General features: G+C 50.7%; 11 protein-coding genes across 11 annotated transcripts; 5 read left to right on the top strand and 6 right to left on the bottom strand.

Moving 5' to 3' along the window:
* Positions 1–659: 659 nt before the first annotated feature.
* PSV08DRAFT_347615 (uncharacterized protein) lies at positions 660–2,769 on the bottom strand (the record flags this gene model as incomplete). The annotated part of the gene is made up of 8 exons (XM_014228844.1): positions 660–1,173; positions 1,220–1,533; positions 1,581–1,827; positions 1,877–2,137; positions 2,193–2,303; positions 2,359–2,464; positions 2,533–2,631; positions 2,721–2,769. The coding sequence occupies 8 exons, from the start codon at positions 2,767–2,769 to the stop codon at positions 660–662; spliced, it is 1,701 nt and encodes a 566-aa protein (XP_014084319.1).
* Positions 2,770–3,370: 601 nt separating this feature from the next.
* Positions 3,371–4,583, bottom strand: PSV08DRAFT_267677 (Isochorismatase-like protein). The gene is made up of 2 exons (XM_014228845.1): positions 4,306–4,583; positions 3,371–4,261 (listed from the first exon to the last, which is right to left on the bottom strand). The coding sequence occupies exons 1-2, from the start codon at positions 4,360–4,362 to the stop codon at positions 3,617–3,619; spliced, it is 702 nt and encodes a 233-aa protein (XP_014084320.1). The 5' UTR covers positions 4,363–4,583; the 3' UTR covers positions 3,371–3,616.
* A 141-nt stretch (positions 4,584–4,724) lies between these two features.
* PSV08DRAFT_267676 (cytochrome c oxidase subunit VB-domain-containing protein) lies at positions 4,725–5,735 on the top strand. Its single transcript, XM_014228846.2, has 4 exons — positions 4,725–4,855; positions 4,909–4,992; positions 5,082–5,240; positions 5,343–5,735. The coding sequence occupies exons 1-4, from the start codon at positions 4,765–4,767 to the stop codon at positions 5,621–5,623; spliced, it is 615 nt and encodes a 204-aa protein (XP_014084321.1). The 5' UTR covers positions 4,725–4,764; the 3' UTR covers positions 5,624–5,735.
* On the bottom strand, positions 5,728–7,163 carry PSV08DRAFT_399042 (kinase binding protein; the record flags this gene model as incomplete). The annotated part of the gene is made up of 2 exons (XM_014228847.1): positions 5,728–6,429; positions 7,011–7,163. The coding sequence occupies 2 exons, from the start codon at positions 7,161–7,163 to the stop codon at positions 5,911–5,913; spliced, it is 672 nt and encodes a 223-aa protein (XP_014084322.1). The 3' UTR covers positions 5,728–5,910.
* A 1,007-nt stretch (positions 7,164–8,170) lies between these two features.
* On the top strand, positions 8,171–11,348 carry PSV08DRAFT_384484 (uncharacterized protein; the record flags this gene model as incomplete). Its single annotated transcript, XM_014228848.2, has 2 exons — positions 8,171–9,136; positions 9,197–11,348. The coding sequence occupies 2 exons, from the start codon at positions 8,171–8,173 to the stop codon at positions 11,120–11,122; spliced, it is 2,892 nt and encodes a 963-aa protein (XP_014084323.1). The 3' UTR covers positions 11,123–11,348.
* Positions 11,349–12,498: 1,150 nt separating this feature from the next.
* On the bottom strand, positions 12,499–13,041 carry PSV08DRAFT_153940 (ankyrin repeat-containing domain protein; the record flags this gene model as incomplete). The annotated part of the gene is made up of 1 exon (XM_014228849.2): positions 12,499–13,041. A coding segment is annotated over one exon (543 nt), but the record flags the coding sequence as incomplete, so codon positions are not given.
* A 329-nt stretch (positions 13,042–13,370) lies between these two features.
* On the bottom strand, positions 13,371–17,247 carry PSV08DRAFT_368311 (uncharacterized protein; the record flags this gene model as incomplete). The annotated part of the gene is made up of 5 exons (XM_014228850.1): positions 13,371–13,381; positions 13,428–16,004; positions 16,059–16,075; positions 16,134–16,224; positions 16,278–17,247. 5 exons carry the CDS (start codon positions 17,245–17,247, stop codon positions 13,371–13,373), a joined length of 3,666 nt encoding a protein of 1,221 aa, XP_014084325.1.
* A 508-nt stretch (positions 17,248–17,755) lies between these two features.
* PSV08DRAFT_216081 (uncharacterized protein) lies at positions 17,756–19,479 on the top strand. Its single transcript, XM_014228851.2, has 8 exons — positions 17,756–17,828; positions 17,878–17,927; positions 17,978–18,006; positions 18,058–18,227; positions 18,275–18,564; positions 18,619–18,903; positions 18,955–19,086; positions 19,134–19,479. Exons 1-8 carry the CDS (start codon positions 17,762–17,764, stop codon positions 19,317–19,319), a joined length of 1,209 nt encoding a protein of 402 aa, XP_014084326.1. The 5' UTR covers positions 17,756–17,761; the 3' UTR covers positions 19,320–19,479.
* An 884-nt stretch (positions 19,480–20,363) lies between these two features.
* Positions 20,364–21,987, top strand: PSV08DRAFT_216078 (serine carboxypeptidase S28-domain-containing protein; the record flags this gene model as incomplete). Its single annotated transcript, XM_014228852.1, has 2 exons — positions 20,364–21,450; positions 21,500–21,987. The coding sequence occupies 2 exons, from the start codon at positions 20,364–20,366 to the stop codon at positions 21,985–21,987; spliced, it is 1,575 nt and encodes a 524-aa protein (XP_014084327.1).
* Positions 21,988–22,020: 33 nt separating this feature from the next.
* On the bottom strand, positions 22,021–22,814 carry PSV08DRAFT_267614 (protein-tyrosine phosphatase-like protein). The gene has a single exon (XM_014228853.2). It carries the CDS (start codon positions 22,750–22,752, stop codon positions 22,057–22,059), a length of 696 nt encoding a protein of 231 aa, XP_014084328.1. The 5' UTR covers positions 22,753–22,814; the 3' UTR covers positions 22,021–22,056.
* Positions 22,815–24,807: 1,993 nt separating this feature from the next.
* On the top strand, positions 24,808–26,670 carry PSV08DRAFT_267605 (glycoside hydrolase). Its single transcript, XM_014228854.2, has 3 exons — positions 24,808–25,244; positions 25,297–25,752; positions 25,812–26,670. The coding sequence occupies exons 1-3, from the start codon at positions 25,124–25,126 to the stop codon at positions 26,591–26,593; spliced, it is 1,359 nt and encodes a 452-aa protein (XP_014084329.1). The 5' UTR covers positions 24,808–25,123; the 3' UTR covers positions 26,594–26,670.
* The last annotated feature ends 527 nt before the right edge of the window (positions 26,671–27,197 follow it).

Below are 27,197 nucleotides of genomic sequence, written 5' to 3'. Positions count from 1 at the left end.
TCGAGTGGAATTTACTTTCATCAAACTCACCACAGAAAGCATCAAGTCGTAAGGCACGGAGTAAAAAAAAAAAAAAAAGCCATGAGTGCACAGTTTAATATTGTAGACTTGACATGCAAACATGACGGTAAGGGAGAAAAAAAAAGTTTTTGAGACGAAGAAAGAGACACCAAGTGCACACAGTTCATCACTTTCCCTCGCCGCTCTAGAAATCACATCACCAAACACGGCACAGCGTCATACCAAAATACTTTATTTGAACTCCTTATTAAAAGCTCCCTCCCCCACTCATCCCCGGAACCATGTCACATAATCATCATTATATTAAAGCAACCACACATCACCCCCAAACACACGAAACCACTTACTACGAAGGGACGCAAGCGCAACAGCATCCTCTACCGCGGTGCATCTTAGACTCAGACGACGTATCTTGGGCAGCTCTATAACTAAAGCACAAAAAATAATAAGCCTTTGTTGAAAATTTCGGAATTATCTAAAAAAAATAACAAAGGACAAGGAACAAGGACATTAGAGACCCCGAAAGTTGAAATTAAAAGAAGAAAAAGAAAATCAATAGCAAAAGAAAAACGGATACACATGATGATATTTTAATTATTTTCTACGCACCTCTCTTTTGAGGAGGGAAGAGGAACCACTCACGATTGCGCGTCATGAAACTCTTCTTCCTCCAATGTCTGGCTGTCTGTTCTCCGCAAAAGATCGTCCTTGTGTGCTTCTTTGACAGGGTTGGAGTGAAGCAGTCGGCTTGGCGGGAGTTCATCGGCAAATTTGGGTGGGTTTTCCGACGAGACCGCGTCTGGTTGAGATGCTGGCTTTTCGGGAGGTGATGGTTGTGGATTGCTCGGATCGGTGGGGTTACTGCTGTGTATTTGGGGCGGGGCATGAGCCGTTGTTCCGTCGAAGTTGCTGGGAGGACCTACGATCTGTTGCTGATGCTGTGCTATTTCTGCGGGCTCTGACTGTACAGTAGTCGACTGAGGTTGGGCGGGTTGCACTTGTTGGATGGGCCGAGTAGACTCGTTTGTTTGAGTTCGATGAATACTCGATGTCCGTGAAGGAATGTTGAATTGTTTCTCGGGCTTCTGACCGGGGAGTATGGCATGGATCTGCAAGATCTGTTTGACCGCCTCTTCTGGGGTCTTTCCGTCACTGTGTCTTGTCAGATTGTATCGAGCATAGAGGGTTGAATACGAACATCTTGGCATTTATGATCCAATCCAGGTCTTCCTCGCCTTCTTCGCTCCCGCCGTGGCCACCCCTTACGCGTCTAAAGAGTTGCGGGTGCCAGTCGACACCCTCACTGTTTCGTTTTGCGGCTTCTTGACGTTGCCTGTCTTCGATCTTGGCCTTTGCATCCGTTGCAACGTCCTGGTCCCTCCGCTTCACGGCTTCTGTCACTTCGTGCCACAGCCTCTGTGACTCTCGCTCGTCTTGTTCCTCCAGAGGGCGGGCGCTTGGTGGCGTATGTCTAGTATGTGCGGCGTCAAACAATAGCTCTTTCTTGCCAGTCTGCAAAAGTTAGCTAGTTCCTGTAATCCAAGACAACAAATGCCTACAGTCAGATCCTTAATGTACATTTCCTCGTTCCATTGGCCGGAAAGTTCGAACAAGTTCTTGCCATTCGCATCCTTGATAAAGCCACCAATGGCGTTGTATGTTCCGCTAAAATAGCCCTTGGTCTTGAATTCAAGGTCGGCGCTTAGTCCAGTCTCAGGACAGCGAATGTAGGCGTGGTCGCCGAGCTCGTATTTCATGGTTCCGAAAAGAATGCCGCGCGCATACATGTTAGGTTGTGTGACAAAGCTAGAATCTCATGAGCTTCCCAGATCCAAAGGCTATCACAACTACTCACAATCGTTCACCAGTGTTCAAGAGCCGCAGTATCGCAATACCCTCCATCATACTCGCAGCAGAGTTTCCCAAAAACTTGCTCCTGGGCTTGAGAGTTCCGTCAATGCGAATGTGATGTTCGGGCGCCATGAAGAAATAGCTCGACTTTGGTGGGTGGTGCGACGTTTGCTCGGCAATATAGTATCCCTTGGTGCCATCTGAGTAGTCCCAATAGCCGGTGAATATCTCGCCGAGTATGGGGTTGAGAGGCTTCTTGACTCCACTACACTCACATCAGTTGTTGCGTACGGGTGGGTCATGATTGCGGGTATGCATACGGGGGCTTGATGTGCCATCCACTGAGATAGAACTTTGTCACAGCCACGAATCGTTGCACAGGGTCCTCAATCTTGGTAATGGGAAGCAGCGTTTCCGGATGTGCCATGAAACTATCCTGGCAGTCAGCATACGTTGCCAACGTTGGAGATTCAGCCTAGTACACACTTTGTGATGCGCTCCAGCATCGACCGCGGTTCGAGAATAAAAGTGGGCAGTGTGACTCTGCTCAGATCGGCACCAGGCCGCAGCTGTGATATGATATGGGTGAGCACTGAGTGTTGTCGTGTTAGCCAGTATCTAGTGTAACAGCCAGCTTCGCAGCGTTTTCAGAAGACGCACTATTGCCCTGCTCCGGGTCTATGATAGTCTCATCTTCTTTGGTGACATCTTCGCCGCCATCATGTCGCCGTGTCTCGTCTATAGAAGAGCCGCGACTGCCTAGATGTTCACTCAGTCGTCAGCGTCTGGTCGTTGGCAGAAATTTGTTCGGAAGACTCGGTACAAGCGGTGGCCGGGGTATGACGCACTTGTGAGAGACGTCCGCCGATGTTTGGAAACGCCAGGTAGATGTGGCATGTTGGCTGCTGGTTGTTGAAGGTAGGAGTGGGTATGAGGGAATAGGCCAACAGGGTAAAAGGAAATGTAGGCTTTGGGCAGCCTGGCAACGCCCCGATCGAACTTGTCTTGGTGCTTAGGGCGCGTGCGGGCGTGGGGGAGCTCTACTAGTCCAGGGTTCTCAGCAATGACGAGAGGGGCGGCTTCACAAAAACTAGCGACCCCGCGCTACGACACTGGTTTGACAGCAAATGGGCAAACATCAACAACGAGCAATCAAGGGCCAAAGTGCAAGCAACGAGGGGGCTGAAAAGATTTGCGCGACACTGCATAAACAATATCTGGACACTCAGCTGACTTGCACCGTGGCGACAGCCAAGCTGGCGTCTCTGAGCCGACAGCAGGGCAGTTGTCTTGTCCGCCGTGTGTTCAAGGTCGCAGGCGGCATTGCTAGATATAGAGGCATATCTTGGGTGCAAGTGAGCCTTGATACGTATCCAGTGGATGTGTGTACATCACATGCGTGTTCTAGCGGTTCCATGGAACGCTCGGGTGCGAAACGGTGGAGACTTTGTGGATGCTTCATGGATGCCTACCCCTGTGTGCTTCCGGCGGAACCGACTGAAGGGAATGTGGACAAAACCATGCGGCAGTTGCTCCCTCTGCCACTGGTTCCCAATCATGGTTGTCTTTGCATTATTTTGCTGACGCAGGTCGTATCCAAAATTGGTACATGGCTGCTTATATTTTCCTATAAGGGAAAGAGAAATTAGAAAGTGTAAGTAGGCCTGGGTATATTAGCGGATAGAGTGATGAGGCTATCCTAGTCCAACACGCTCTCGCCAGCCTGGACTGCGTTCTTTGCACTTTATTTCTGGGTTTTCCCGGGCAGGTTCTTGACCTTGAGCATTTGCACATCGCTCATGCTTATGGCTTTGACACCGTGCTCCTCATACTCCTTGTGCACTTGCTCCATGGCCGAGGGGTCCACCGCTTTCGTCGCCTCACCAAGCACCCATGTCTTGAAGCCTTCGCTCTGTGCATCAATGGCCGTGTATTTTACACAATAGTCAGCTGCCAAGCCAACGACGTAGATGTCTGTGATGCCGGCCTGGTGCAACGTCTCTGCCAGGCTGCTCCTGGCGACACACGGACTCTTGAAGGGATCCGCGAATGCCGAGTACATCTCAACGCGTTTGTCCTGACCTTTTTCCACAATATGATCTATCTTGCTGATATGTAACTCTGACAACAGCTCTGAGCCCTTTGTGCCCTGGACACAGTGGTCTGGCCACAATCGCGTCTCCTGCTTTTCTTCCGGGTTGTGCGGGTTTACGATTGTAATTGTAGATTCAAACGGTTTGTTGTTCGGCGCTGGATGATTTGAGGCGAAGGAAATGTGGTCTTGCGGATGGAAGTCTTTGGTTGCTACCTTCAAGGCAAAGGGGTAGTCGAGACATTCGTTGATCACCGGTACTATGTCGCGGCCTCCTGCCACTGCCAGCGCTCCGTTCTGGTCTGTGAGCGAGGGGTCAACAAGCGGGTTGGGCGACTTACTGGCGGGCAAAAGTCTTCCTGTACATCGACAATGATTAGCGCGGGTTTGAATGACATTGTTAGTAGTGGAATGGAAATCTAGCGGCGGGGTGAGATAACAATGGTTCGTCGAGAAGGATGCAAAGCGTAGACGGAGGACAGCACGGCAAAAGGCTATGTCAAAAAAATGTTTCTTTTTAGTGTACAAGATCAAGTCAGCATATCTCATGATGCTGCAAACGATTGTTAGCATGTGCAGCTGGAAAACGAGCCGTTGACAATTGAATGATTTGCAAAGGAAGGAATTGCAATCGGGTCGGTGGTGGCTCTGCTCAGTTGCTGTGGCTTGACGGATTGGGCCTTACCTAAGCAGTGCGCAAAGCCAAGCTTCTCTCGTGACGGAACGCAATCCCACGATCACGAACTCGCAAGCTCGATAGCCACGCCCACCCTCTCCACTCAACCCCAATCGCTCTCGCCATGTTTCTCCAACGCTCTGCCATGGCCGCGGCAAGGCGGGCGGCCCCTCGCGCGCTCGCCCAGCGCACTTTCACGACATCCTTTGTCCGCCGTAGGTTTTGGGTCTACCAGCTATCGTACGATGTAGCATTGACACCATTGCAGGCGACGACAGCAAGATTGCGCAAAAGGAGACTGGCCACTCGGCCAATTCGCCCAGCGTCCTCGAGGGCTTCAAGAAGCTCGACGGTATGTCGCGCCCGCACCTGGGTAACCGCAGTGTTGCGGATGCCGCGTGGGAAAAGTGTCGATAGCTGACGAGAGCATTGGGCGTGTAGAAATCAAGTCAGAAGCGGACCTCCTTCCCCCGGGTGCTAAGCCTGGTACTGTGCCTACGGACGCGGAACAGTCTACGGGTCTAGAGCGTCTCGAGATTCTCGGAAAGATGCAGGGTATCGATATCTTCGACATGAGGCCATTGGATGCCAGCCGTCTCGGTACGTGATGAAACAAACAAGGTCAAATGTGGAGCAGCAGCAGCAGCAGCAGGCAGACGCAAGCACCTAGATGAGAGTGGCATTGATGCTGACTGAGTCTAGGCACCATGGAGAACCCAATCACTGTCAACTCTGCAGGTGATGAGCAATATGTTGGTTGCACCGGATGCCCCGCCGACTCGCACAACGTTCTGTGGATCACCCTCACCCGCGAGGAGCCCAAGTCACGTTGCATGGAGTGTGGCTCCGTGTACGAGATGCATTATGTGGGCCCGGCAGAGGATGCTCACGGTCACCACGACCACCACGACCACCATGAGAACCCACACCCAAGGCCCAAGAACATGGCCGACTTCATCAAGCCCGAGTACCAGGAGCTATAAATGTAGCTGACCTAGTTTTGTTTTCCTATGTGCAGGGTGTATCTATAGGAGTGAGAAATCTGTAGCATAGGACAGGGGTTAGAGAAAGAGAGATGCAGAGAGAGAGGGCGAGAGAAGTACGATTAAAGTTTCAACGTATGCACTAGTGTGAAGTGATGTGTTGTGTGTTTCTATAATTGTATAGTTGTGCGTTGCAAACAACGATCATCAGGCCAGTCAGCAATTCACGGACTGTAAGCCGTGATATGGCGGGCTGAGACAAGGGAATGAGTGGCTTGATGAGTCGTTCAGGATCCTTTGAGAGCCATGGCTCCTAGAACTAGACTCTCAATGTAGGCCTTTTGGTCTTGAGAGTCATTTCCGTGATTCTCGCCGTTGGCTTGTTTGGTGTTGGTGGTGGTGGTGGTGGTGTTGCTTCGAGAGGCACGGTCAGCACTAGCCAGCTTGTAGACCTTGCAGACCTTGTCTAGTTGACAGAAGGAGCCCAGCTCTTGACCGTTGTCGGCAATCTCGATGCTGGACCCGTGCACAACGTTGCCGAGATGGGCGCTCACGGTTTGATTTGTGATGGACTCATCCTTGACATAGGTACCGTCGGGAGGGGATGCAGAGAGGGGCAGTTTGACGGCAATGATTTGCGTCGAGGCGTCTGAGATGCCAAACTTCTTGTAGGATTCACCAATGTTGTTGTTGGGGGAGAGGCGAAAGACGAGCTCCGAGTGGGGAGTGCGCGTCTTTGAGCGCGAGGTCAAGAAGTTGTGGAGAGCAATAAAGGTGGCGGAGAGGAGGTGCTGGGGTGAGACGATCTATTTTAGTCAAGAGTCAGTTGTCTAGACGAGGCAGGTGGCAGGTAGGCAGCAAAAGACGATTAGACTCAATGGAAGCAAGATTATGTCGACATTGGGGCAAGATGGGATTGTCGTGATAGGCGCGGAGTGCTGTGGCCCGTTCTGCAGTAGGCAGTGGGTGCAGTGACGTTGAAGCAGCACCAGGAGGATGCTGGTCAACGACACCGTTTGGTGATCCAGGCGTTGACAGTGGTTGTGCGACAGGGGGTGTCGAAGCCCGAACCATTACCGGCCATCCAGATTAGTGCAGGCTGGAATGTCACCAAGCCACGTGATGGGCAGAAAGGGAGAAAGGGGAATGGACGAGGCAAGAGCATCCGCGGAGAAGAGGTGCAAATGGCAGGCGCACGCGACAAGTGGGCTGAGCCAGTGCAGTGGTTGTGAGTGTGTAACTCTTTTTTTTTCCATCTTGCCTGGGCGCTCATTTTGTTTTCCCCTTTTTTTGATTCCCTTTTTCCAAGACCAGAATGGGTGGGCATAGTTCAAGTGCAGAGAGAAGATGGAAAAGGCAAGTCCAGGGCAAGGAGACAGGGCCGTACCATTGACGCGTCCAAAAAGGCATAGTCGAAATGCGGATTGGCATCTAGGAGCTGACGCCTGAGATGCGAGGCGTTTGCGACATCCTTGAACAGGGCCACGTGGATAGGGTAGGCATGGTAGTGTGGCAGCTGAAATGTGCGCACCGACGCCATGGTCGTAGGAAGGAGAGCTTGGGGACGGACGGTGGTGGTTGATGTGCAGCAGGGCACTGGAGCGGTGGGGAGGCTGGGCTATGAGGTGTGGAGACGAGTGGGTGGACGGCAGCAGCAGCAGCTGAAGGGGTTCAAAAGGAACGGAGGGCAGGTTGTTTTGGAGGCATGTAGTAGCGGGGCAGTGTGTGTGGTGGGTGGTGTATGGGGGTGTGTGTGTGTGTGTGTGTGTGTGTGTGTGTGTGCACCGCCACCGACGACAGGCGAGAGTGGGCGGGAAGGGGGAATGGGCGTGGAAGGGCGGCGAGGGACAGGACAGGGCAGGGCAGCAGCAGGCATCAGGGCATCAAGAGGCGCTGCCAGTGTGGATGAGGCTGGCGGCAAGGCAGTCGGCGGGCATGGCTACCCAGGATGCAGAGTGTAGTCATGTCGCGGCTGCAGGCCCATGGTGTTTGGGCAGGCCATGCTTGGGGCGGTGCGTGCTAGCGGCAGGCAAGCCACCACCAGGGCGGTGGAATGGCAGCCATGACAGCAGCGGCGAGCGCACAGCAGCACAGCCAAATTGGCCGACGCTGTCAGGGCAGCAGGGCACGGCGACCGAGCCGTCGCTGTTCGCTGCGGCTGGCGGCCAATGGCAAGGGCGCGGTGCGTGGTCGAAGGCGGCTGCTGTGCGCACGCCCGCCCGTGTGCACCAAAGAGGCGCCGAGGCTACTGTACCAAGGGCATCGCGGCCGCCATTCACTTTCCCACCGCAGCGCACCCTCACCTCGCCCTCTGCGCTGCCCGCTTAAAGCATTGCACACACGCGCCCTCGCTCGCCCCTCACCTCTCCCTCAGACGCCTGCCCACCTCCGCCCTCTGGTGCTGCCAAACCGACCGTGGGCGCGCGGCTATGCGAGCGTGCAGCCTGCCTGTCTGACAGGTGATCGCCCCAAGCCACACAAGGCTCGTTCTGGGGACTGCCCATCGGTCGTTCCCACCGGCTTTCTCCGCCGAGTTCACGTCCAACCATGGCGACCAAGCGACCTGCCGACGACGACCCCAATCTCGTCAGCAAGATCCAGCGCGTCCACCTCCACGCCCCGCTGAGTCCCCAGCACCGCGCCCCCGCCACGGCCACGACAACCACCACCACGGCTGCTGCTGCTGCCACCGCGACCACCGCTGCCCCGCCCTCGTCCGCCTCGTCCCACAGCCATGTCGCAACCGACTTCTCCGGCTCCGTCAAGAAGAAGCTGGCCGACTCCAAGCGGACCGGCCAGGCCTGCGACCGCTGCAAGGTCCGCAAGATTCGCTGCGATGGCCGCCCCGACGGATGCACGCCCTGCGAGCAGAACAGGACGCCCTGCCGCACCACCGACCGCATCACTGGACGCGCCACTGTCCGCGGCCATGCAGAGGCCATGGAGTCCGAGAACTCGTACCTGCGCGCCCACATTGCAGACCTGCAGGCCCAGCTAAAAGAGAACGGCGTCGAGCCCCGCCTGCCTCCTGCCTACAGCGCTGCATTGCAACAGCCCTCGAACCCGTGGCCCTCGTCCGCTGCCAGCGACGCATCCCCCTGGTCCGATGGCCGCCCCCGCCGCACGAGCTCGTCCCCGCTGCCTGGCTATGCGCCTGCTGCCACCACGACCGCCTCGGCCAAACTCGAGCTGCTCCCTCAGTTCAAGCATGGCTCCATTGGCGACAACTACCTGGGTGTCGCCTCTGTACAATCGCCCCTGAGCCACATCAAGGGCACCTCGCTCTCCATCTATGGCACCAACATCGACATTACAGACTTTATCGCGGCCGAGACCGAATACGAGAAGGAAGCCACGTCCTACTCGACCCTCGTCAAGATCACCATGGGTAACCACCCTGTCGAAACACCCCAGCTGCCGCCCTACAACGAGCTCAACGAGTACGCCATCTGGTACATGCGCTCCATCAACCCGTACACCATGCTGGTCCACAAGCCCGCCTTTATGCAATTGGTATCCCTCCCCCCGGACCCTGTCTCCACCTTGCTCCTGGATGCCCACTGACAAGCGTAGATTTGGAGGATAGGAAACGACCCCAGCTTTACCCCAACAGGACCCGAGACAGTAACCGTCCATATGATGCTCGCCACCATCATGTACCAAATAGCCGTTCGCAACAGCGACCAGTGTGGCAGTTCCTTGCTCGAAAGCGCCCATGCCCACTACAAGTATGCCCTGACCTTCTTCAAGGAACTCATCCTTGGCGAACATGGTTGGCAAGACGTCCAAGCGTTGGCAATGATCTGCCATCATCTACGCACCTTTCCCAAGCCCGGCGCTGCATGGATCATGACCTCGACCGTCTATCTATTCGCCGTGCAGCTTGGCCTACACCGCTCCGTCAAGGTCTGGGAAGATGGCACGGGTGAGCTGACCAAACTGGACATTGAAATGAGGAAACGTGTCTTCTGGACCCTCCACGCCATCCAGATCAATCTCAATGGAAACCTAGGGCGTCCAATGCCTATTAGCAACGAAGATATTGATGTCGAGTTTCCAGAACCCATGAACGACTGTCTGCCTGGCGAAGAGGCGAATCTGGACACGTTCCACCAGTGTTCCTTCCAGGTTGGCATTCAGATTGCAAAGTACACGGTCTGGGATCTCGAGCTGTACAAGACAATCTATGCTGTCCGGTATTCGCAAAAGGCATACCTCGACAGCTTGAAGCGCCTCGCAGCTGGCATCAGGCAGTGGAAGGATGAAATGCCTTATGAGTTGCGCGATCCGTCGCAGGCCGCCGATGATGATTACATCTTTGCCCTCTATCTGCAATACTGGTATCATTCTTACATGTTGCTCCTGCATCATCCCGGTGTGTGCAGGTCAACCGATTCGGCCATTCTGGATTCAAACCTTGACCAGTGTTTGCATGCAGCGCAAAGAATACTGCACAATTGCACCCAACTGATGAACAAAAAGAGCCTGGATATCCCCTGGGTCAACACAGTCAACTACATTGCTGCTACATTTACCACGCTCTTCATTTCGACATCGCGCCAAGATCAGATGACCCCGTCGGATATGACCAAGCTCAAGGACGACATGGCATCCTGGGTGGATCTCCTTGGCGAATGCGATAAGTTCCTAGGCTCGGGAAATCGATTGAAGCTAGCCATTTCAAGAATTGTGGATCAGTCTCTCAGTAAGATCAATGATAGCATCGTCAAGCGAACGGCAACCGAATCCCTTGCCCGCGTTGCCATGCAGGCTCCCGTCCGTTCAGAGTCTAATTCTTCGGTATACGACCAAAGCGCATACCAGGATCAATACGCCACAACAACCAGCGGGTCTACTGATCCTATTCTATCGTCGCATGCTGCAACATACACGGCTTTGCCCATCAACACTGCACACTCATACAACCTCAACACTCAAGTCAGCGTCCCTTCGCAACCAAACCGAGGTTACGATCAGCAAACTTACAATGGTGGGGACGAAGCGAGCATGAACCCAAATCACGCCGCGGCCCTTGCCGCAGCCGCTGCAGCCGCATCGTCAACCAGCGCCATCTCCCAAGCGCCTGCAGACGCGTATGCTTACTCACACGCACACATGGCCAACACGGCTCACCAACAGCCTACCTACACAACCAACGGCTATGTTGCCCAGGAGTGGACCCAATGGACAAGAGCGTACATGCAACACGCCCACGACCAAATCCAGCAGCAACAACAGCCTGGTGAATACCTCAATACTGCAACCACACTGATGACGCTTGGCCGCGATGCATCTTCCTCTCATGGCACCAGCAGCGATGGCCAGGGCCTAGTCCAAACATCTGGTGTTCAGAATCATCATCACCATCATCATAATCACCACCACCACCAGCAACAACAACATCATCATTCCCATAATCAGCATACACCATCGCATCATCCTTCCCCAGTTCATTGGCCGCAGGTTGCTTTTCCTAATGTGACGAGTGCGTCGCATTAAATCATTGCCAAGGCATTTTTGTTTCTCCTCCGTTTACGCGTGCACTCTGTTTTCAATCTCTGCCTCTTCGTCTTCATCTTCGTCTTCGTCTACTTCGTTTTTTCTGTCATCTAGTAAGGGATGTTTGAATTTTTTTACTGTCCATAGATAGTTGAACGGCCGTTTTGAAATCTTGTTTTTTTTCTTCTTCTTCTCTTGCTGTTGTTGTTGTTTTCTTTGGCGAGGGAAAGGGGGGGAGGGTTCTATATGATATCACTCTGGGGGATGGGGAAATCTTTTTTGTTTCTCTCTTCTTTTTTTTTCGGGATGGGGGGTTTCGAGGACCTTTGTAGGAGGGGTGGTGTGGATCAATCTTAGGGAAGAGGGAAACTTGTCGGCTAGGCGTCTTGTTTTATCTTTCAAAACTCTCTGTTCTTGTATTTATCTTCGTAGGGTTGTCTTTGGGCTCTTTTTTTGTTTTTGGATATCAATGGATGGTGGATAGGCTAAGTGAGTACCGCTTCTTATCTATTGATCCCCCTTTTATTTTTAAAAAACTCCCTTTGTGGTGTAAATGTATACTCATCTTCGATTTCTCTCTCTCTCTCTTCCTCAATCTTTTCTTCTCTTGTCAGAGTCTCTTGTCCCAGTGTACCGTCAAATGTCTATTCCCATTTCAGTGTTTTTCTATTCCCCGCCTTTTTCTTTTCTCACGTCTGTGCCTATACATGTCTCTTTCTTTTTTTGATACGCTAGACTTTTCTTGCCGGGATTTAGGACAACTATATTTTTTCTTCAGTCAGAACGGAGGAGGATTGAGGGTATTCATATATGTGTGTGTATGTTATACCTTTTGGTTCGTTTTCTTCTTTGTCTTTCTCTGGCCTTTTATTCTTTGCTATACAGCGATTGTGAAGGTTGCGTTTGCTGAGGAGAGGTAGGGTGATTGTGGTTGTAGTTGCTGTGTACATGTAGCATTCTTGTGTATTCCTATAGGCAATGGAGTGTGTGCTGTATACATATTTGTGCGTGTGCGGGAGGTTTGCAACTGAGTAGTGTTAGGGGAGTTGTTTTGCAGGTGACTTTTTGGTGATAGTAGCGGTAGTGCTGCGAGTGCGTGTGTATGTTAGAGTCCATTTAGTTGTCGTTTTGATATATGCGGTCTTCGCTTTCTGCAATTTCATGGTATTGGGTTGGGTGGGATTAGGGAATGTCCTTGGTTGTTTGCTGGGTGGTGCAGGTGAGATGAGCAATGAAGATTTGGGTTTTAGTAGCTATCGTTGTGGATTTGGTAAGATATCAGAAAAGGGGGAGAGAGATTGGAGGAGAGCGACAGTGCATTCACGGGTTGAATACATTCAAGGTTCTGTTTCGTCCTGTTTGGCCCCATTTGCTCTCAGCAATGCCACAATTTCCGTGCGCCCAAAAAACGAGGCCGCCTGAAGTGCATTACCGTAATAACCACTCTTAGCGTTCACATCAGCGCCTCTCTCTAGCAATAGCTGTATAATATCTCTACAACCGTTAGAGCAAGCTGTCTGAAGTGCACTGCCGTATTCACCACACTTGGCGTTGATATCAGCGCCTCTCTCTAGTAATAGTTCTACAACGTCCTTAGAACTATTAAAGCAAGCTGCCTGAAGCGCATTACCAAAATAACCACCCTTCGCGTTGATACTAGCGCCTCTCTCTAGCAATAGCTGTACAATATCTCTGCGACCGTTAGAGCAAGCTATCTGAAGTACACTGCCGTATTCACCACACTTGGCGTTAATATTAGCGCCTCTCTCTAGCAATAGCTCTATGATGTCTCTGCAACCGTTAGAGCAAGCTGTCTGAAGTGCACTACTACCCTTAGCGTTAATATTAGCGCCTCTCTCTAGCAATAGCTCTACGATATCTCTGCGACCGTTAGAGCAAGCTGTCTGAAGTGCACTGCCACCCTTAGCATTGACATCAGCGCCTCTCTCTAGCAATAGCTCTACGATATCTCTGCGACCGTTAGAGCAAGCTATCTGAAGTGCACTGCCGTATTCACCATACTTGGCGTTGATATTAGCGCCTCTCTCTAGCAATAGCTCTACGATATCTTTACGATCGTTAGAGCAAGCTGTCTGAAGTGCACTGCCACCCTTAGCGTTGATATCAGCGCCTCTATCTAGCAATAGCTCTACGATATCTCTGCGACCGTTAGAGCAAGCTATCTGAAGTGCACTATTGTATACACCACCCTCAGCGTTAACATCAGCGCCTCTCTCTAGCAATAGCTCTACGATATCTCTGCGACCGTTAGAGCAAGCTATCTGAAGTGCACTGCCGTATTCACCACACTTGGCGTTGACATCAGCGCCTCTCTCTATCAACAACTTAACAATGTTCTTGTCACCTCTTAAACAAGCTCTATACAATGTGTTGCCAAGGTGCCCATTTTGTGATTTTATCTTAGCTCCTTCATCCAAAAGAAGCATGACAAGTTCTCGATCGCCAATCAGAGAAGCCCAGTAAAGAGCATCAGTACAATCTGTAGATTCCAAATGGACGTTGGCCCCTCTTTGGATTAGTTTTTGGGCAAGAGATGTATGCTTATATTCAATCGCGGACATGAGGGGGGTGTATCGCAACGGGCCTCTGCTGTCAAGTAGATCTGGACGCCTATCCAAGAGAAATATAGCGATGCTCTCGATCCCTTTTCTTGAAGCCACATGAAGTGTGTTTTCACCGTTATCCATTGCGTCAACATTGCCTCCTTTGAGGACAAGCATTTTGACGATTGGCTCATTCCCGACTTCCACCGCCTTATGCAGCGTTTTGTCTAATGTGTCAGGCGTCAAGTTGAAGAGACCTTTTGAGTTGTCAAGTAATAACTTTACTACAGATTCATAGCCGCGACTCGACGCCTCCAGTAGTATTTGTTCAGTATCAGAAGATGGTGATTCAAGGTTGCATGCTGGTGATTTCAACAGCCGCTTCATGGCCTGCTCCGGGCATATCCGTATTGCGTTGGACAAGAAGCTTTTTCCCCGCGCGTAAACAAAGTCACGATGACTACCTTGAATGGGAGCAGCCACTATCGTATCGGATTCAAGCTGCTGGCAGTTTGTACCTGTACCTGGGGATGCTGGCTCAATCGCCGTCAAGAGAACTCGAATCGCTGCACCGTTTCCAAGAGCAATCGCAGCGAACAGAGGGCAACCATAGCGCTCTTCTGTGACATCCAGAACTTTGTCAAGCGGAATGTGAGACTTGATCAAATTGGCGCAGTCCAGTTCGGCTAAAATGTATAGCAAACTAACGGTCTTCTGATGCCTGCGAATTTTGTAGTTCTCCAGCAGATTGTCCAGCTGAACCCAGCTTTCAAGATGGAATTGGTCCAGAAACATTGACTGGGAAATGCGATGACCTTCTGCCAAATCTGCATGGTAGAATACGTTGTGGACAGCGTACTCAAGAAGAGGGAATTTCTGTTCTGCTGAGGAACGTAGCTCTTTCAATGTCATAGAAGATGCGCCGGAGGGAATGTCGAGGATGTCTGATGACTTGTCTAGGATGGTGTTGATATAGTTCCAGGAACACTGTTTGAGCTTGTCGTGGCTTTGGCCAAAGAAGTTGTGCTGATACTCGGGCCAGATCTTGGCCAGTCCATTCTCTTTGAGCAGAAAGTCTCTGACCGATTCGTGTATGAACTGGATCTTTTGATCTTTGGAGGCAGTAATATCGGTAAGGCCTTTTGAAGAATCAAGTATGAACTTCTTGATCAAATCTTGATCGACTTCGTCGGGGTCCCATGCGGATACTTCATCAGGGTCGATGCCAGATAGTATAGCATAGTACAACTGCTTAGGGCTGAGTTGCACTTTTGCAAAGAGCACCCATTGAATGCATAAAACCACTTGCTCCTTATTTTCCGAGTCTCGGGTGAGAATATCGCGAAATAGGTCGTGTAGGTCGGTAGGAATCTCCAGCAATTTCTTCTCAAGACGATCGAGTCGGCCTCGGTCTGATTCTTCGTTTAACATGCGAACAACTAGAACAACCCACATAAAGATGCCCTTTGCATTTTTTCGAACATCTTCCTTAATTTTCAGTGCTTTTTTGCTTTTTCCAATTTTCAACACAGTCCCAATATAGTTGATAATGTCTTGATTGTGGCCTTCTTGTCCTTCTAACACCAATTCGAGTCCTTTGTCAATAGTTATGTGGGGATAGTGCCTGCTAGAGAAGCAGGTAAAGAAAGGTAAATCCTTTTCTGTTGACAGATTCCCGATATGCTCAAAGAATTCAATCATGTCTCGAATCTCTGTTCCATCACATTCATCCAATGCGTCGATAAAGCACAATATGGGAGTCTTGCCGAGCATCAGGATAGCCTTTTCTAGAAGGTCCTTAAGCAATTCCACCCTCCATTCGTAATTTGCATCAAAGTATGCTGCTGATAAGTGAAGTGAGTCAAAGACCTCCTGTAGCTTTGGAAATCCTGTAAGGAGCTGCAGTAACAATGACCGATAAGTCCCAGTTGTAGACTTCTCCAATGTGCTTCCCCTTGCATTGAAGAAGAAAGACAGTGTCGAGCTGTCTCGTACTTCCTTGGGCGCTCGTTCTAGAGCAAACTTCATGAGCGTAGATTTTCCTGCTCCAGCTTTCCCTTTGATCCATAGAAATCCATGGTGCTCGCTTCTCTTCGTAGTTTCGAGCCATTCTAGATAAGGCGCGCTTTGTAAGAGCCATTCGCATGTTTTCGCATGAGCCCTTTTGATTGTGTTCTTCCGTTCGTCAATCTGGTCAAATTGCAGGGATTCTAGGAGCCGCTGTCTTTGCTCTTCGCTCAGTACCCGGTGTGTCGGAGCTTCATTTTGCGGATGATGGGTTCGATCTTCTTTTAGTGACGGACGGGTTCTTTCTTGTACTGATTCAATCAGTTAAACTTTTACCGAATGACATTGGTTGTAAGCCCACATACGTAAGACGATTCCGCGCCTAGAGAAATCAGCTTTTGTTTACAAAACGCGAAGGACTTCAGATGTAGGAGACTCACTCTTCGATCTCAGGCATCTGACTACTAGGGCCCTCGGTTTTCCTTCGTTTCGAAGACCTATTAGTGGGGCTCGAAGAACACGCATCACGTTCTGTCATATCGTTATTCCGAACTGTGGATACAAAAAAGGCTTTTAACACTAACTTCTGGTATCGTTGATCACGTCTTCTGCCCTTGCAGTTTCCATCACCTGAGCTGTTGGAATCTTCAAGAGAAGCTCTCTAGCATAGGCAGCTGCAGTTGCCGCTGCATATCCCTGCCATTGGTCGTTTTTATGCGAATCTGAATAATCGCTAATGCCACGGATGACAAGGCAGGGGAAGCTGTTCATGAGACCAGCAGCCTCCATCTCGAAGCAAAGGACACCACCAAGTTCTTGACTAATCCTGTCCCTTACAGTAGCGTTCTTCATCACTTGGTTGCCTGATGCGATGGTTCCGTGGTGCACCACCACCTCTTCTCTCTTACGTTGTGGCCGGTTCACCTGTTTATCAGAACGACAATTTGCACAAGTTCTGCCGCCTTCATGGTTGTAGGATGCTTCGTACAGCACATCGGCACTGGATTCGCAACGCTGCAAGGAAGGGATATGCTGGGTTTTTGAGAGTATGTTGAGCAGCTTGCTCTCGCCGATCAAAGCGTCAGATTGTAGTGCGCCTGCTGCACTAAGCAAGATCTGGAATGGTGAGTCCAAGCTTCCTGTTCTTATGGTATCTGTTGGTGTCGCCTTTCCCATATCGTATTGGACTACCCCTCCGAAGGTCTTTTGTGGTGCACTGACAACAACATCTCCAAGTCGAATATCTGCTTGCCCGCCTGGTACACCTCCGCCAATGCCTACCATGAGTCCAAATTTGATTCCTTGGAACTTGCCTTGCATCCGTGCTGCCAACGTAGCTGCAGAACTTGTCCCAGTACGCCCCGGGAGGCAAGCGATAACAACATTGTGGCCGGCTATCGAACCCGTGAAATATATGTCGTCCCACCTCTCGCCTGGTTCGGGATCGGGGGTGTCATACTTTTCGTCTAGCATCGATCTCGCCGCTGCGGACTCGATGGGCAGTGCGCATACCCATCCTACAGTGTACTCTTCGCGGCGAGGCTGGCGTGGCATTGGTGATCATTTCATTCCGGAGATATTCTCAAGAAATACGTTGGTCTGCGAGAGTTTCCAGAGGATATTGAGCATGGACGTGGCTCTGTGATGAAGTAGTAGTGAGGAACAAACAACAGTGCAAATAAAGAGTTGCATAGAAATTCAACAGACGCGGAACCCGTCGCAACAAGTATCCAGGATATTGCCCAGACCACCTCTAATCTCTTGGCGAGCTGAAAGACGCATTGCACATAGCCAGCAGCGTGATGCAGGAGGCGACACGGCCACCCAGGCTGTGGTTGGTGGGGATAGCTGCGCCATCAGCGCTAGCGGGTGAAGAAGGCTCTACCGAGGTGTTCATTGGGCAGCCTTGCACACCATGGATGCACATCCATAATTGACCGGTTTTCTCATGCATTTACCATCCTTTGCGCATACGCTGGTGTGGCGCTTCATGGTGGCACAGCCCACCAGTTGGCCTTGGCAAATTTATAACAGGCTGACTGGAGCAAGTGGCATTCTACTTATCTTCATGTTCTCTGCGAGTGTGTCAAATTCTCGTGAGCCTCCAATGAATACAATCGATTTAATCAAGTTATGTAAGGGTATTCCTTACAATTAATAGGAAATGAATTGACTGCTGCCTAGCCGCCGGATGCTGGAACCCACATAATGAACGATTAGATCACTGTCTCCGCGTATGATACTTCTTTTGCGTTCCTGCATACCACGCTAAATACTGAAATAGGATAAAAATGAACCCGAAAAGCAGTATCTGTACTTTATCGTTCTTCCAGAAAGTACCGATCGACATTGACCAGATCCCAGCTTTATACAGGACGATCTATTTTCCGATAGTGGTAGCAGAAAAGTGCTACCGGAGTTGATTCAGTATTTTCAGATACCCCAGTATCTCCTAGCCGACATATATAGGCGCTCGAATGGGTTCTTTGATTTCAAGGAATCGCGAGGTCAAAATGGCCAGCGCGAATCATGCTGTGAGGGCAGATGGAATTTAGGCATCAACTCAACTGACTTTCCCTAGACATGTGGTTCCGCGTACTAATCAAGATTATTGACAGTCGCAGCAGTATATCCTATCATTGGCAGGAGATGACATTTTGCTGCCGGTGGAATTCGAAGAGCTGCTCAGTTTTGTGCTTGGGAGTGGATGCTTCATTCCAAAGCTGTCTGCAAGAAAAGCTGCACCAAATGTGGCCTGATATACAAGGACCGCAGCTTGGCTGCTTGCTGGTGCCACTAATGGAGGTTCTTGTCGTAATGTTTGACCAATCGGTGTGGTTGATTCGAGATCTCGTGCGGAGCGCTGAAAGGGTAAGCGATTTTATCTATACAGCAGATTTATGGGGTTAACACGGCATACCTTAGGGCCGTGCGATTTCAGCTCGCGGTTTAACACATTTTACATTGCTTCACGAAGTAACGAGACACGCCATCCACTCGTTAGAAACTCTCAATGTTGCAGTCGACACTCTAAGCAGCATTCAGCACCACATCGCGACCCAATCAAAGCGATCACCGTCAATGTCGTGGGATGCACAAGATTTAGCTGAGTCGATCAATAAGCAATTAGACTTTCAGGTTCGCATGCTTCGAAATCTTCACCTACGAGCCCAATCAAACAAGGAGCGGCTGCAAAATGAGATCTCATATGTAAGGCATGGATAGTCATTCCCCGAGAAGATGTCACCAACACATTACCAGGTTTTCAACATTATCACAAACCGCGATAGTCAGATCATGACTAGAATTGGGGAGGCAGCAAAAGAAGATAGCGGTGTGATGAGAACCATTGCCGTAGTCACCATGTTCTTCCTGCCACCGACCTTCATCTCCGTGGGAATTTCCAACACCAATGGCGAATCTGTACTAACCATTCATAGGCTGTTTTCAGCATGAGCTTTTTCAACTACACACCGCCTCAAGAAGGTGCGGCAGGCAAGTGGTCAGTCTCGGAGAGGTTCTGGATTTATTGGGCATTTGCAATACCCTTAACAGCGTTGACTTTGGGGATTTGGGTCCTGCGACAGAGATGGACGCACTGGCGCTACTGGATCGACTCCCTCTAAAGGCATATGCTGTTTGTTCACGAATCGGCCACAACGCTTATAGATACTTTGATGCATTTCAGTATTCTGATGCAAATTTCAGAAGTTTCGACACTCATATATACATATCTACCCTGGCGAGGTAGAGATCTCCAGACGCAGATCTGCACTTCCAGCCGTAAGCCTTGCACTAATGCTCTTCCAGTGCTTAAGCCCAAACCCATCCAAGTACGCGCATAGATCCAGCCGAGAGCAACCTTGTAAAATAAGATTCTCAAGGGGATATGACCAAGATCTACCATCCGCAACCAAGACTGATGAGCTTAACTTCGTAACGCCTGTCAGCGATCTACTGCGCTTACCGGCGGGAACCCTCGTATGTATCCGCAGACGCCACAATAGTAATTAAGATCTACACGCGATAGTTCTATGGGCAATTTACTATGGAGAAATGTTACGAGACTATTCCTGGTAATCTTGACGGATGCTGTTCGCCGTGCAAGACAGTTCTTACCACCCCAACCAGTCTCACCCTCTTACCAAATGGCCTATGAAACAAAATTTTGGCCTACCACTATAGTACGTCTACTTGCATTCTCAAGGTGTATTGATGGTTGGTGTAGAGTAGAAAACGGGGCCCCTTGCGGCTTTGCTCGGACAATGGCAGATGCTTTCAATTTGTGGGGTGTCAGCAAGGTAGTAAGGCTTATGTGAGAGTTCATTTCCTATTCGGCAGTTGTGAAATAGGAGTACACTGGGGTTGCAGCGCAGCCTCCCCCATTCTGCAACTTATATATAAGGTGGAGTTGCCGGATCTAACTTTTCTTAGAAGATCGCTCTTTTGTCGCGGTGTTTGGAAATCTGCGCCGGGTTCGTGAGGATTCGATTTTCACTCGTTCTCGTTGGACGAATTCGTTCGCTTTATTTGATTCTTTCACTCGTTTAGGAACCTTTTTTTTAGGAAAAATGTGGTCTTTGGCATCGATGGCGGCACTCATGCTTGCGCTGGGGCAAGGATCAAATGCTTTGCATGCACGCATGCAGACCTGGCCCCCTTCGGCCTACATGGGCCTTGGATTAGGCACTGAAAATCCCAGATCCGTTAATTCACGGGATACTAAACCTCCACTGCTCGACGCGAGGACTGTTCAACTCCCTCTTGACCACTTTGGATCGGACGCGGGCACTTTTCCCAACAGATACTGGGTCTATTCGGAAAATTACAAACCAGGTGGTCCCGTTTTCATCTTGGACCAGGGTGAAAGCAATGCTGAACCAGTTAGCAGATGGATTCCCGACCCACGTTTCTTCTTCAACCAGATCGTAAAAGAATTTAATGGCATCGGCATTGCCTGGGAACACCGAATGTACGGCGAGTCGGTACCCGCAGGTTTTCACAATGATACGTCATTGGACCGCTTCAAATACTTGAATGTCCCACAGGCTCTTGCGGATATTGACGCTTTTGCGAAGCAATTCAGCTTGCCATATATCAACGCGACACTCGATGCCGATCACACGCCGTGGGTTTTTATTGGTGCCTCGTACTCAGGAGGAAGAGCTGCTTGGGTGCGCAACAAATACCCAGATTCTATATATGCATCCTGGGCCTCATCAGCTGTCGTTGAAGCTATGGTCGATATGGGTTATTATGCCGATGCAATATGGGCCGGAATGAATGCCAAAGGCTTTGGCAACTGTACTCGGGACATACAAGCTGCCATCCGATATGCGGACCACATCATGGACACAGACCCGCAAGCTGCTGCCAAACTGAAAGAACAATTTCTCGGTGCTAACAATGCCAACATCTCGAATGTGGATTTTGGCGGGACATTACAGGTTGTGTTTGGGGACTGGCAGACATATGCCATGGATGGCTATAGTGTCTCCCTCCGGCAATTCTGTGATGAGTTAGAGACTGACCCTAAGACGAACCAGACGGCACCAAAAGAGGGCTGGGCACCGACCAGGGGTGCCAAATCGGTTTTGGACAAGTGGGCTCTCTACCCCGGGTATTTAAACGTTGAGCTTCTGGACTCCAATGCGCCATGCGCAAAAAATGGGACGGTTTCAAGAAATTGCTCGTCTAATGCTCAGCCGGTGGACCCCAATGTTCTTTCCTGGAGATGGCAGGCTTGCACTCAATGGGGTATGTTTCAACCGTCTCGATATTCCTAGCTAGTACTGACCAAACACAGGGTACTTTCAACCCGCCAATCTTGGACCTTACCAGTTAATTTCTAAGTTTAATACTTTAAAGTTAGAAAACGATCAATGTCATCAACTTTTCAACAACCCACCGCCTTCTGTATTCCCAGAATGGCCCAAGGTGCAGGAATTCAATCAGGAGATGGGAGGATGGCAGATTCGCCCTTCAAACACATACTGGTCAAGTGGAGAATTCGATCCTTGGCGTCCTACCGGTCCTCTTTCTCAACGACCCGACGCTCCAAAAGTCGAGATTACGCAGGAGATTCCCAAATGCGGGGTGAGTACTGGGAAGGACAAACTGTTTGGTAAGGTGGTAGAAGGTGGGGTCCACGCGTCTGATTTCAACACACCGGGACTTGGTTACAACATCATTCCCGATTCAGTGAATAGCCGGGATCTTTTCATAGAGGCTCTGAAGGAGTGGCTGCCCTGTTTCCGTCCAAAGAGCAAAGCTGCAAAGCCATTCAAAGCATGAGCCCGAGTCGACGGGACACTTTTGTTCTTTTTTCTTACTCCATTCATCCAATGTGTAATTTATCAATGCCTAAAGCTTCGAGGCTTGAGGACTCGTTACTTTCTCTCTTTCCTGTTCCTTCACTCTAATCTCCCAATCCCATACTTCGCCGGTGAATCGATCTTTTTCCCAGCGCTCGTATATCCTCTTCTTCTCTTTCTCACTCCCAGCACGACACATTGCACTCCAAACCTCCAACTGCTCTTTAAAGCCGGGATTCGGATCGCAAATCGGCCTTCCCTCACATAATTGCTCCAATGCCGCTTCAGGGGAGATGTTGTATTTCCAAATCAAGTACGCGCAGACAAGAGTGGCGGATCGTGACTTGCCCATTGCACAGTGCACGAATACGCCACCCCCGGGCGCGCCATTGCCCCCTTTTGAGGGTGAGATCTTAGCGTCCGCGGCTTGAGGCTTGTCAAGAGTCAGCGGGGGAGAAGTTAGCGCCTCATCGATGTACTTGACACCACCCTCGAAAAACTGCAGGAGATTGGTGTTTGGATGGTCCTCAGCCCGGATATGAAAATGTCTCAGGTGCCGGAATTTCTCCTGTAGCAATGCGTCGTAATCGATGACTGAAAGTACATGCGTTATGCCTGCTGCTTCGATGAGGTCGGTCTGGTACAAAGCGTATAAGCCGCCAATGTAGATACGACCGCAGCGGGGTACCAAATCGACCCAGCCCATTCCAGTATAAGATGTACTACCGTGGAGGAGGTATGACATTCAGAATTGTGATGTGTAGAGTCAACGTGTTGATCTTGGAGTTTGAGCATGGGCCGAGAGTTGTGGGTAGAGGGTTAGAGCAAGTTCGGGAAGGGATAAGCGCAGGCAAAGTACCGAGGCTGACTGGCGAGATATCTTTGGATCGCCGAACAGGGGCCGGTGTCACCCCGGTGCGATGGTTTCCGCATACGGCGATTCATTGAACGTGATTCGATGGCTCATATCCAAGGAGTGGCAAGTGGACGTTGATGGAGGCTATCATTGTGGCTATGGATGGTATGGTCACGTGCTTTGAGCGCTAGCAGAATACTGTATCTGTCCGTTGAAAGTTCATCCAGACGTTCTTATTCTCGTCATCTCAATCTAGATGTGTGTTCATCCACTCGATACTAGCGCTGCCAAGGCAACGTACGCCATGTGACTATCAGCTTACAATGTATAGATGACTAGGAGACATGCTTTTCCACTCAACATATATTACCGTCGGGTTCCAGAATACATCAACAAATCTCTTGGGGCTTTTCATTTTATAGATAATCCATGAATCTAGTACTGTGCGGATCAGTCTTCCCATTCATGACCAGTAGGCTCATCATATAGCCAGATAAACACATTGTTCTCTTCAGCCGAACAACCGCTTGCAATTCCTTCCGTTCATGTATTGTGATGCCTTCTTGCACTTATCCCAAAGAAAAGTCATTGTTATCGAGTGGCCTATTACACCATAACAATTACTTTTATCTGATTTCTCACTACGGATAGACCAGGATGGGTTAGGCCTTGGTCAATGCCTCAACCCCGGCCAAGGAGAGCCACCGTATTCTCCGCGGTGGATTCTTTGCGCCGAGAACATGGGTTCTTGGTGGACTAGGTACAACACGGAAAAAAAACCAGGTTCCGTTGAAGTAAAGCCGGCGTTTGGAAGTAGCTGCCTTCACCGCCACGCATGTAAGTAAAGTATTGATTTTGTATGCTAGCGTACCAGAGTTTTACACAAAAGTTAATATGCTACAGGAGAGAATCGTATACTAGCATCGTATTGGTGTTGCGCTATCTCGGTGGGGCAGTTTTTATCCGGGTATCTTGGTCCACCGAGAGCATGGGGGTGAAGTGCGGGGAATACGCATTTATCGTGGTGCTGTCAACTTCAACGATGATTCGAGTCTTTGGGAGTGTAGGCTGGTTGCTATTTAAGTGGTCACGTGGGCGCAAAGATGAAGACATTCCCAAGGGGTAAGCACCCAATACACTGTAGTGTCTTGAGGCTTCGTTTTTCGTAACAGGTGCGGCGTGTGAGCGGATTGATGTTTCTGTTTCGAAACTTTAGCGTGGTTAGTAACAATGTGCCAAATGTGCCGAAGAGACGGGGTTGGGGTGCTTGCATGGCAGCGCTATTGCATGTATGCAAGGTTTGCTGGTCATGGGATGGAGGATAATGCACGGCTGCTCCACGGCCAAGCACGTGCTCAGTTTAGTAGCCAAAATCCGGCCAGGAGAAAGCAACTCAACACGCGCAAAACTCGAACGCGCTCTCACGACGGCCACATCCGCACAGTGTGTGACTCGTAGTGAGGTTGTCTAGAAGTCGAGGGCCTGGACATTGAAGCGTGATGGCAGGGATGCAGGTGGAGCGGCTCGGGCGTTGCTGCAGGGTGTTCCAAACATAGGGCGTATCGATTGTGAAGGCGCTAGGCGTGCTCTGGCCAGTGTCTGCATCGAGGAAACCAATGCAGGGTGGTAGCACACGGTAGCACAGAAAACGTCCAAATCCGTCCGTCTGCGATGTGCCGTGTCCAAGGCAAGTCAGCAGGGCAGAGACGAAACGCGCCGTTCGCCATTGGCAGCGTCGAGGGCCTGGGACGGGCTGCTGGCGTGGACGGCCGGGTCGCTAATACTCAAGGGATTCATCGGCCGATTCAAGCGGCTAGTCAGAGGCCGCATGTGGAATGGCGCAATTCCATATTGATGCGCCACCTCGTACCCCAGAGGAACCCCTTCTTCAAGAGGAAGCTGGCCGCCCATTCATGCCCGTCCTCTGCTCCTCTCTCCCCCTCGGGACCACTCTCGCTTTACTAACCCGCCGTTGTGCTTTCTTTCTTTCTTTTTTGCATCTGCCTCCAACGCTCGCTACCCGAAACGCGGCCATAGGATAGTAGTCAGGGGACTAATTAATCGTCGTATTCCTCTCCACACCTTTTTCTCTCGGAACGGGCCTTCACGCGGATCGCCATCGTGCTTACGGTCGTCATCGCCAAAACCCTGGAAAAGCGCTCCCCACGAACATTTGCGATAACCTTTTGACCCCGGTCCGACTCTACTGCGCGTCAGCTTACCACTGTCATATCGACATCTGCACAACTGACTCCGAACCATGGTCCGAGCCGTCCTCTCTGCCGCAATTGCGGCTGCAGCGTTTGCAGGCTTCGCCAACGCAGATGGTGCCAAATGCACAAAGGATAGCCACTGTCCAAAAGAAACGCCCTGCTGCTCGCGTGCGTCCTTGAATTCTACAAACTAAGCGATTGCATGCTAACTGCCGTGCAGTCTATGGCGATTGCGGTGTCGGTGCTTTCTGCCTCGGTGGATGCGACCCGCTCATGTCGAATAGCTTTGACTCTTGCGTCCCCGGCCCTGTATGCAAATCCGGAACCTACTCGCTCGACAACCTCGACGACGTTCAATCCATTGACAATTACCTCGGCGATGCCTCCAAGATCAACTGGCAGTCGCAAGGCGACCCTATTTCATACACCGATCCTGCCTCGGGCGAGAAGTCGACGCTCTTGACCATGGCCCAAGGATCGACTGGAACACTGTTGGCATCTACCCACTATGTCTGGTACGGCAAGATCTGCTCCACGGTCAGCAGTGCACAGGGCAAGGGTGTCGTCACTGCCTTCATTCTCATGTCGGACGTCAAAGACGAAATCGACTTTGAATGGGTTGGTGCCGACATCAACAACGTCCAATCAAACTACTACTCCCAGGGCGTGACAGTCTGTGAGTTTTCCCTTGGCCTTTTTGTTCGGCCTCGCAAAAGAAAACTAACAAAATGCCAGACACCAACGGAAGGAACCTGACAGTCCCCAATGGCAATGCAGTCGAAAAAGAGCACAAATACTGTATCGACTGGACAGAAGACACACTCACTTGGTCCATTGATGACGAGGAATTGCGCAAGCTCCAACGCAGCGATACATGGAACAGCACTGCGGGCCGATTCGACTACCCGCAAACCCCTGCTCGCGTCATGCTCTCCCTCTGGCCCGCCGGTCTCCCCACCAATGCCCAAGGTACTATTGACTGGGCAGGTGGTGAGATTGACTGGAACAGCCCATACATGGTCAACGGTTACTACGCGGCCCGCTTCTCCCAAGTCACAATCGAGTGCTACGACCCCCCGCCACAGGCGCAGATCAAGGGACAGAAGACGTACAAGTACACGGACGAGGCCGGAACCAACAATACGGTTGCCATCACCGATGACGTGGTTATCCTGGGCTCCCTCATGGGTACTGGCGAGGATCCCGGCGAGGCGGTACAGAGCGGGAGCCCCAAACCATCAGCATCCGTGGCTATGGTACCCGGTGGCAACCCTGGAGGCGGCGCGGGACACGACGCCGGTGAGACGGTTGGCCCAACTGCATCGGGTGCCAACGCGCAGCCTACGGACGCGGCGTCGGGAGGCAGTGGCGGAAGCACATCTGGAGGCACCTTTGTCCAGGGTGGAAGTAGCACTGGTTCTACGGGCGCTGCGACAACCGTTCAACCGGCTCTCTCTCGTATGAGCGGCTCCGTGTGCGCCATTGTCATTGCCGTTTTGGGACTTTTGGTCTTGTAATTATTCCCCTCCCGTTTTGATACCTTTGCTTAGTACCCCGGCATTTGATGTGCCATGCCAATATCTTTTTTTTTTCGAAACCGTGGCTATGTTTCTTTTTTTTCCCAATGCATCACCGTTTCATGCTTGCTTCTTGTCTGACGCAAGAGGCTTGCAGCTGGTACCTGGCTAATGTCTTTTCTTTTTCGTTTTATACACCTCTTGAGCATATCGAAATTCCCCTTGTTTCTCTTTGGCTTTGTATGAAGATGAAACAGGTGAATCAAGCCACAGAGAATTGAATATGATGCTAATTGGAAGAGTCTTGCGTCGCATTGTGTTCTCGTCTTAGGTAAGTAAACTAACCAAGGCTCTTCTCCTTACCACTGTTAGTAATTTGTAATTTCTAATCTTGTCATCCACTCTATGCTCCTCACCTTCCTTGGTTTTGTGGATAGTGAAGGAGTTGTCAGTGGGTTTACTGCTGAGAAAAAAACTTGTTTCGCACATGGCTTCCCATGTTTGCTTCAATTCGAAGGCTTGGCGTAAGCCTCAATATCAGCGTTGCTACTGCCTGCTATCTCACTATCGGTCTTACGTTCTGCATCTCGTTATCTGTACTTTT

Source organism: Bipolaris maydis (genome assembly GCF_028858645.1).
Source record: "Bipolaris maydis strain C4 unplaced genomic scaffold PSV08scaffold_2, whole genome shotgun sequence".
NCBI lineage: Eukaryota > Fungi > Ascomycota > Dothideomycetes > Pleosporales > Pleosporaceae > Bipolaris > Bipolaris maydis.
Note: the sequence above shows the minus strand (reverse complement) of the source record. Positions and strands in the feature narration are given on the sequence as shown.

What these genes read in the sequence shown, in the direction of transcription:
- PSV08DRAFT_267677 (XM_014228845.1), bottom strand. Translation starts at nt 4,362, where the DNA reads ATGTCATTCAAACCCGCGCTAATCATTGTCGATGTACAGGAAGACTTT. An exon ending in AGGAAGACTTTTGCCCGCCA is followed by an intron (nt 4,262 to 4,305) that starts GTAAGTCGCCCA and finishes CTCACAGACCAG; the next exon opens with AACGGAGCGCTGGCAGTGGC.
- PSV08DRAFT_267676 (XM_014228846.2), top strand. Translation starts at nt 4,765, where the DNA reads ATGTTTCTCCAACGCTCTGCCATGGCCGCGGCAAGGCGGGCGGCCCCT. An exon ending in GGGCTTCAAGAAGCTCGACG is followed by an intron (nt 4,993 to 5,081) that starts GTATGTCGCGCC and finishes TTGGGCGTGTAG; the next exon opens with AAATCAAGTCAGAAGCGGAC. An exon ending in ATTGGATGCCAGCCGTCTCG is followed by an intron (nt 5,241 to 5,342) that starts GTACGTGATGAA and finishes GACTGAGTCTAG; the next exon opens with GCACCATGGAGAACCCAATC.
- PSV08DRAFT_216081 (XM_014228851.2), top strand. Translation starts at nt 17,762, where the DNA reads ATGTTCTCTGCGAGTGTGTCAAATTCTCGTGAGCCTCCAATGAATACA. An exon ending in GATTAGATCACTGTCTCCGC is followed by an intron (nt 17,928 to 17,977) that starts GTATGATACTTC and finishes ATACTGAAATAG; the next exon opens with GATAAAAATGAACCCGAAAA. An exon ending in TCGTGCGGAGCGCTGAAAGG is followed by an intron (nt 18,565 to 18,618) that starts GTAAGCGATTTT and finishes GGCATACCTTAG; the next exon opens with GGCCGTGCGATTTCAGCTCG.
- PSV08DRAFT_267614 (XM_014228853.2), bottom strand. Translation starts at nt 22,752, where the DNA reads ATGTCATACCTCCTCCACGGTAGTACATCTTATACTGGAATGGGCTGG.
- PSV08DRAFT_267605 (XM_014228854.2), top strand. Translation starts at nt 25,124, where the DNA reads ATGGTCCGAGCCGTCCTCTCTGCCGCAATTGCGGCTGCAGCGTTTGCA. An exon ending in AGAAACGCCCTGCTGCTCGC is followed by an intron (nt 25,245 to 25,296) that starts GTGCGTCCTTGA and finishes ACTGCCGTGCAG; the next exon opens with TCTATGGCGATTGCGGTGTC. An exon ending in CTCCCAGGGCGTGACAGTCT is followed by an intron (nt 25,753 to 25,811) that starts GTGAGTTTTCCC and finishes ACAAAATGCCAG; the next exon opens with ACACCAACGGAAGGAACCTG.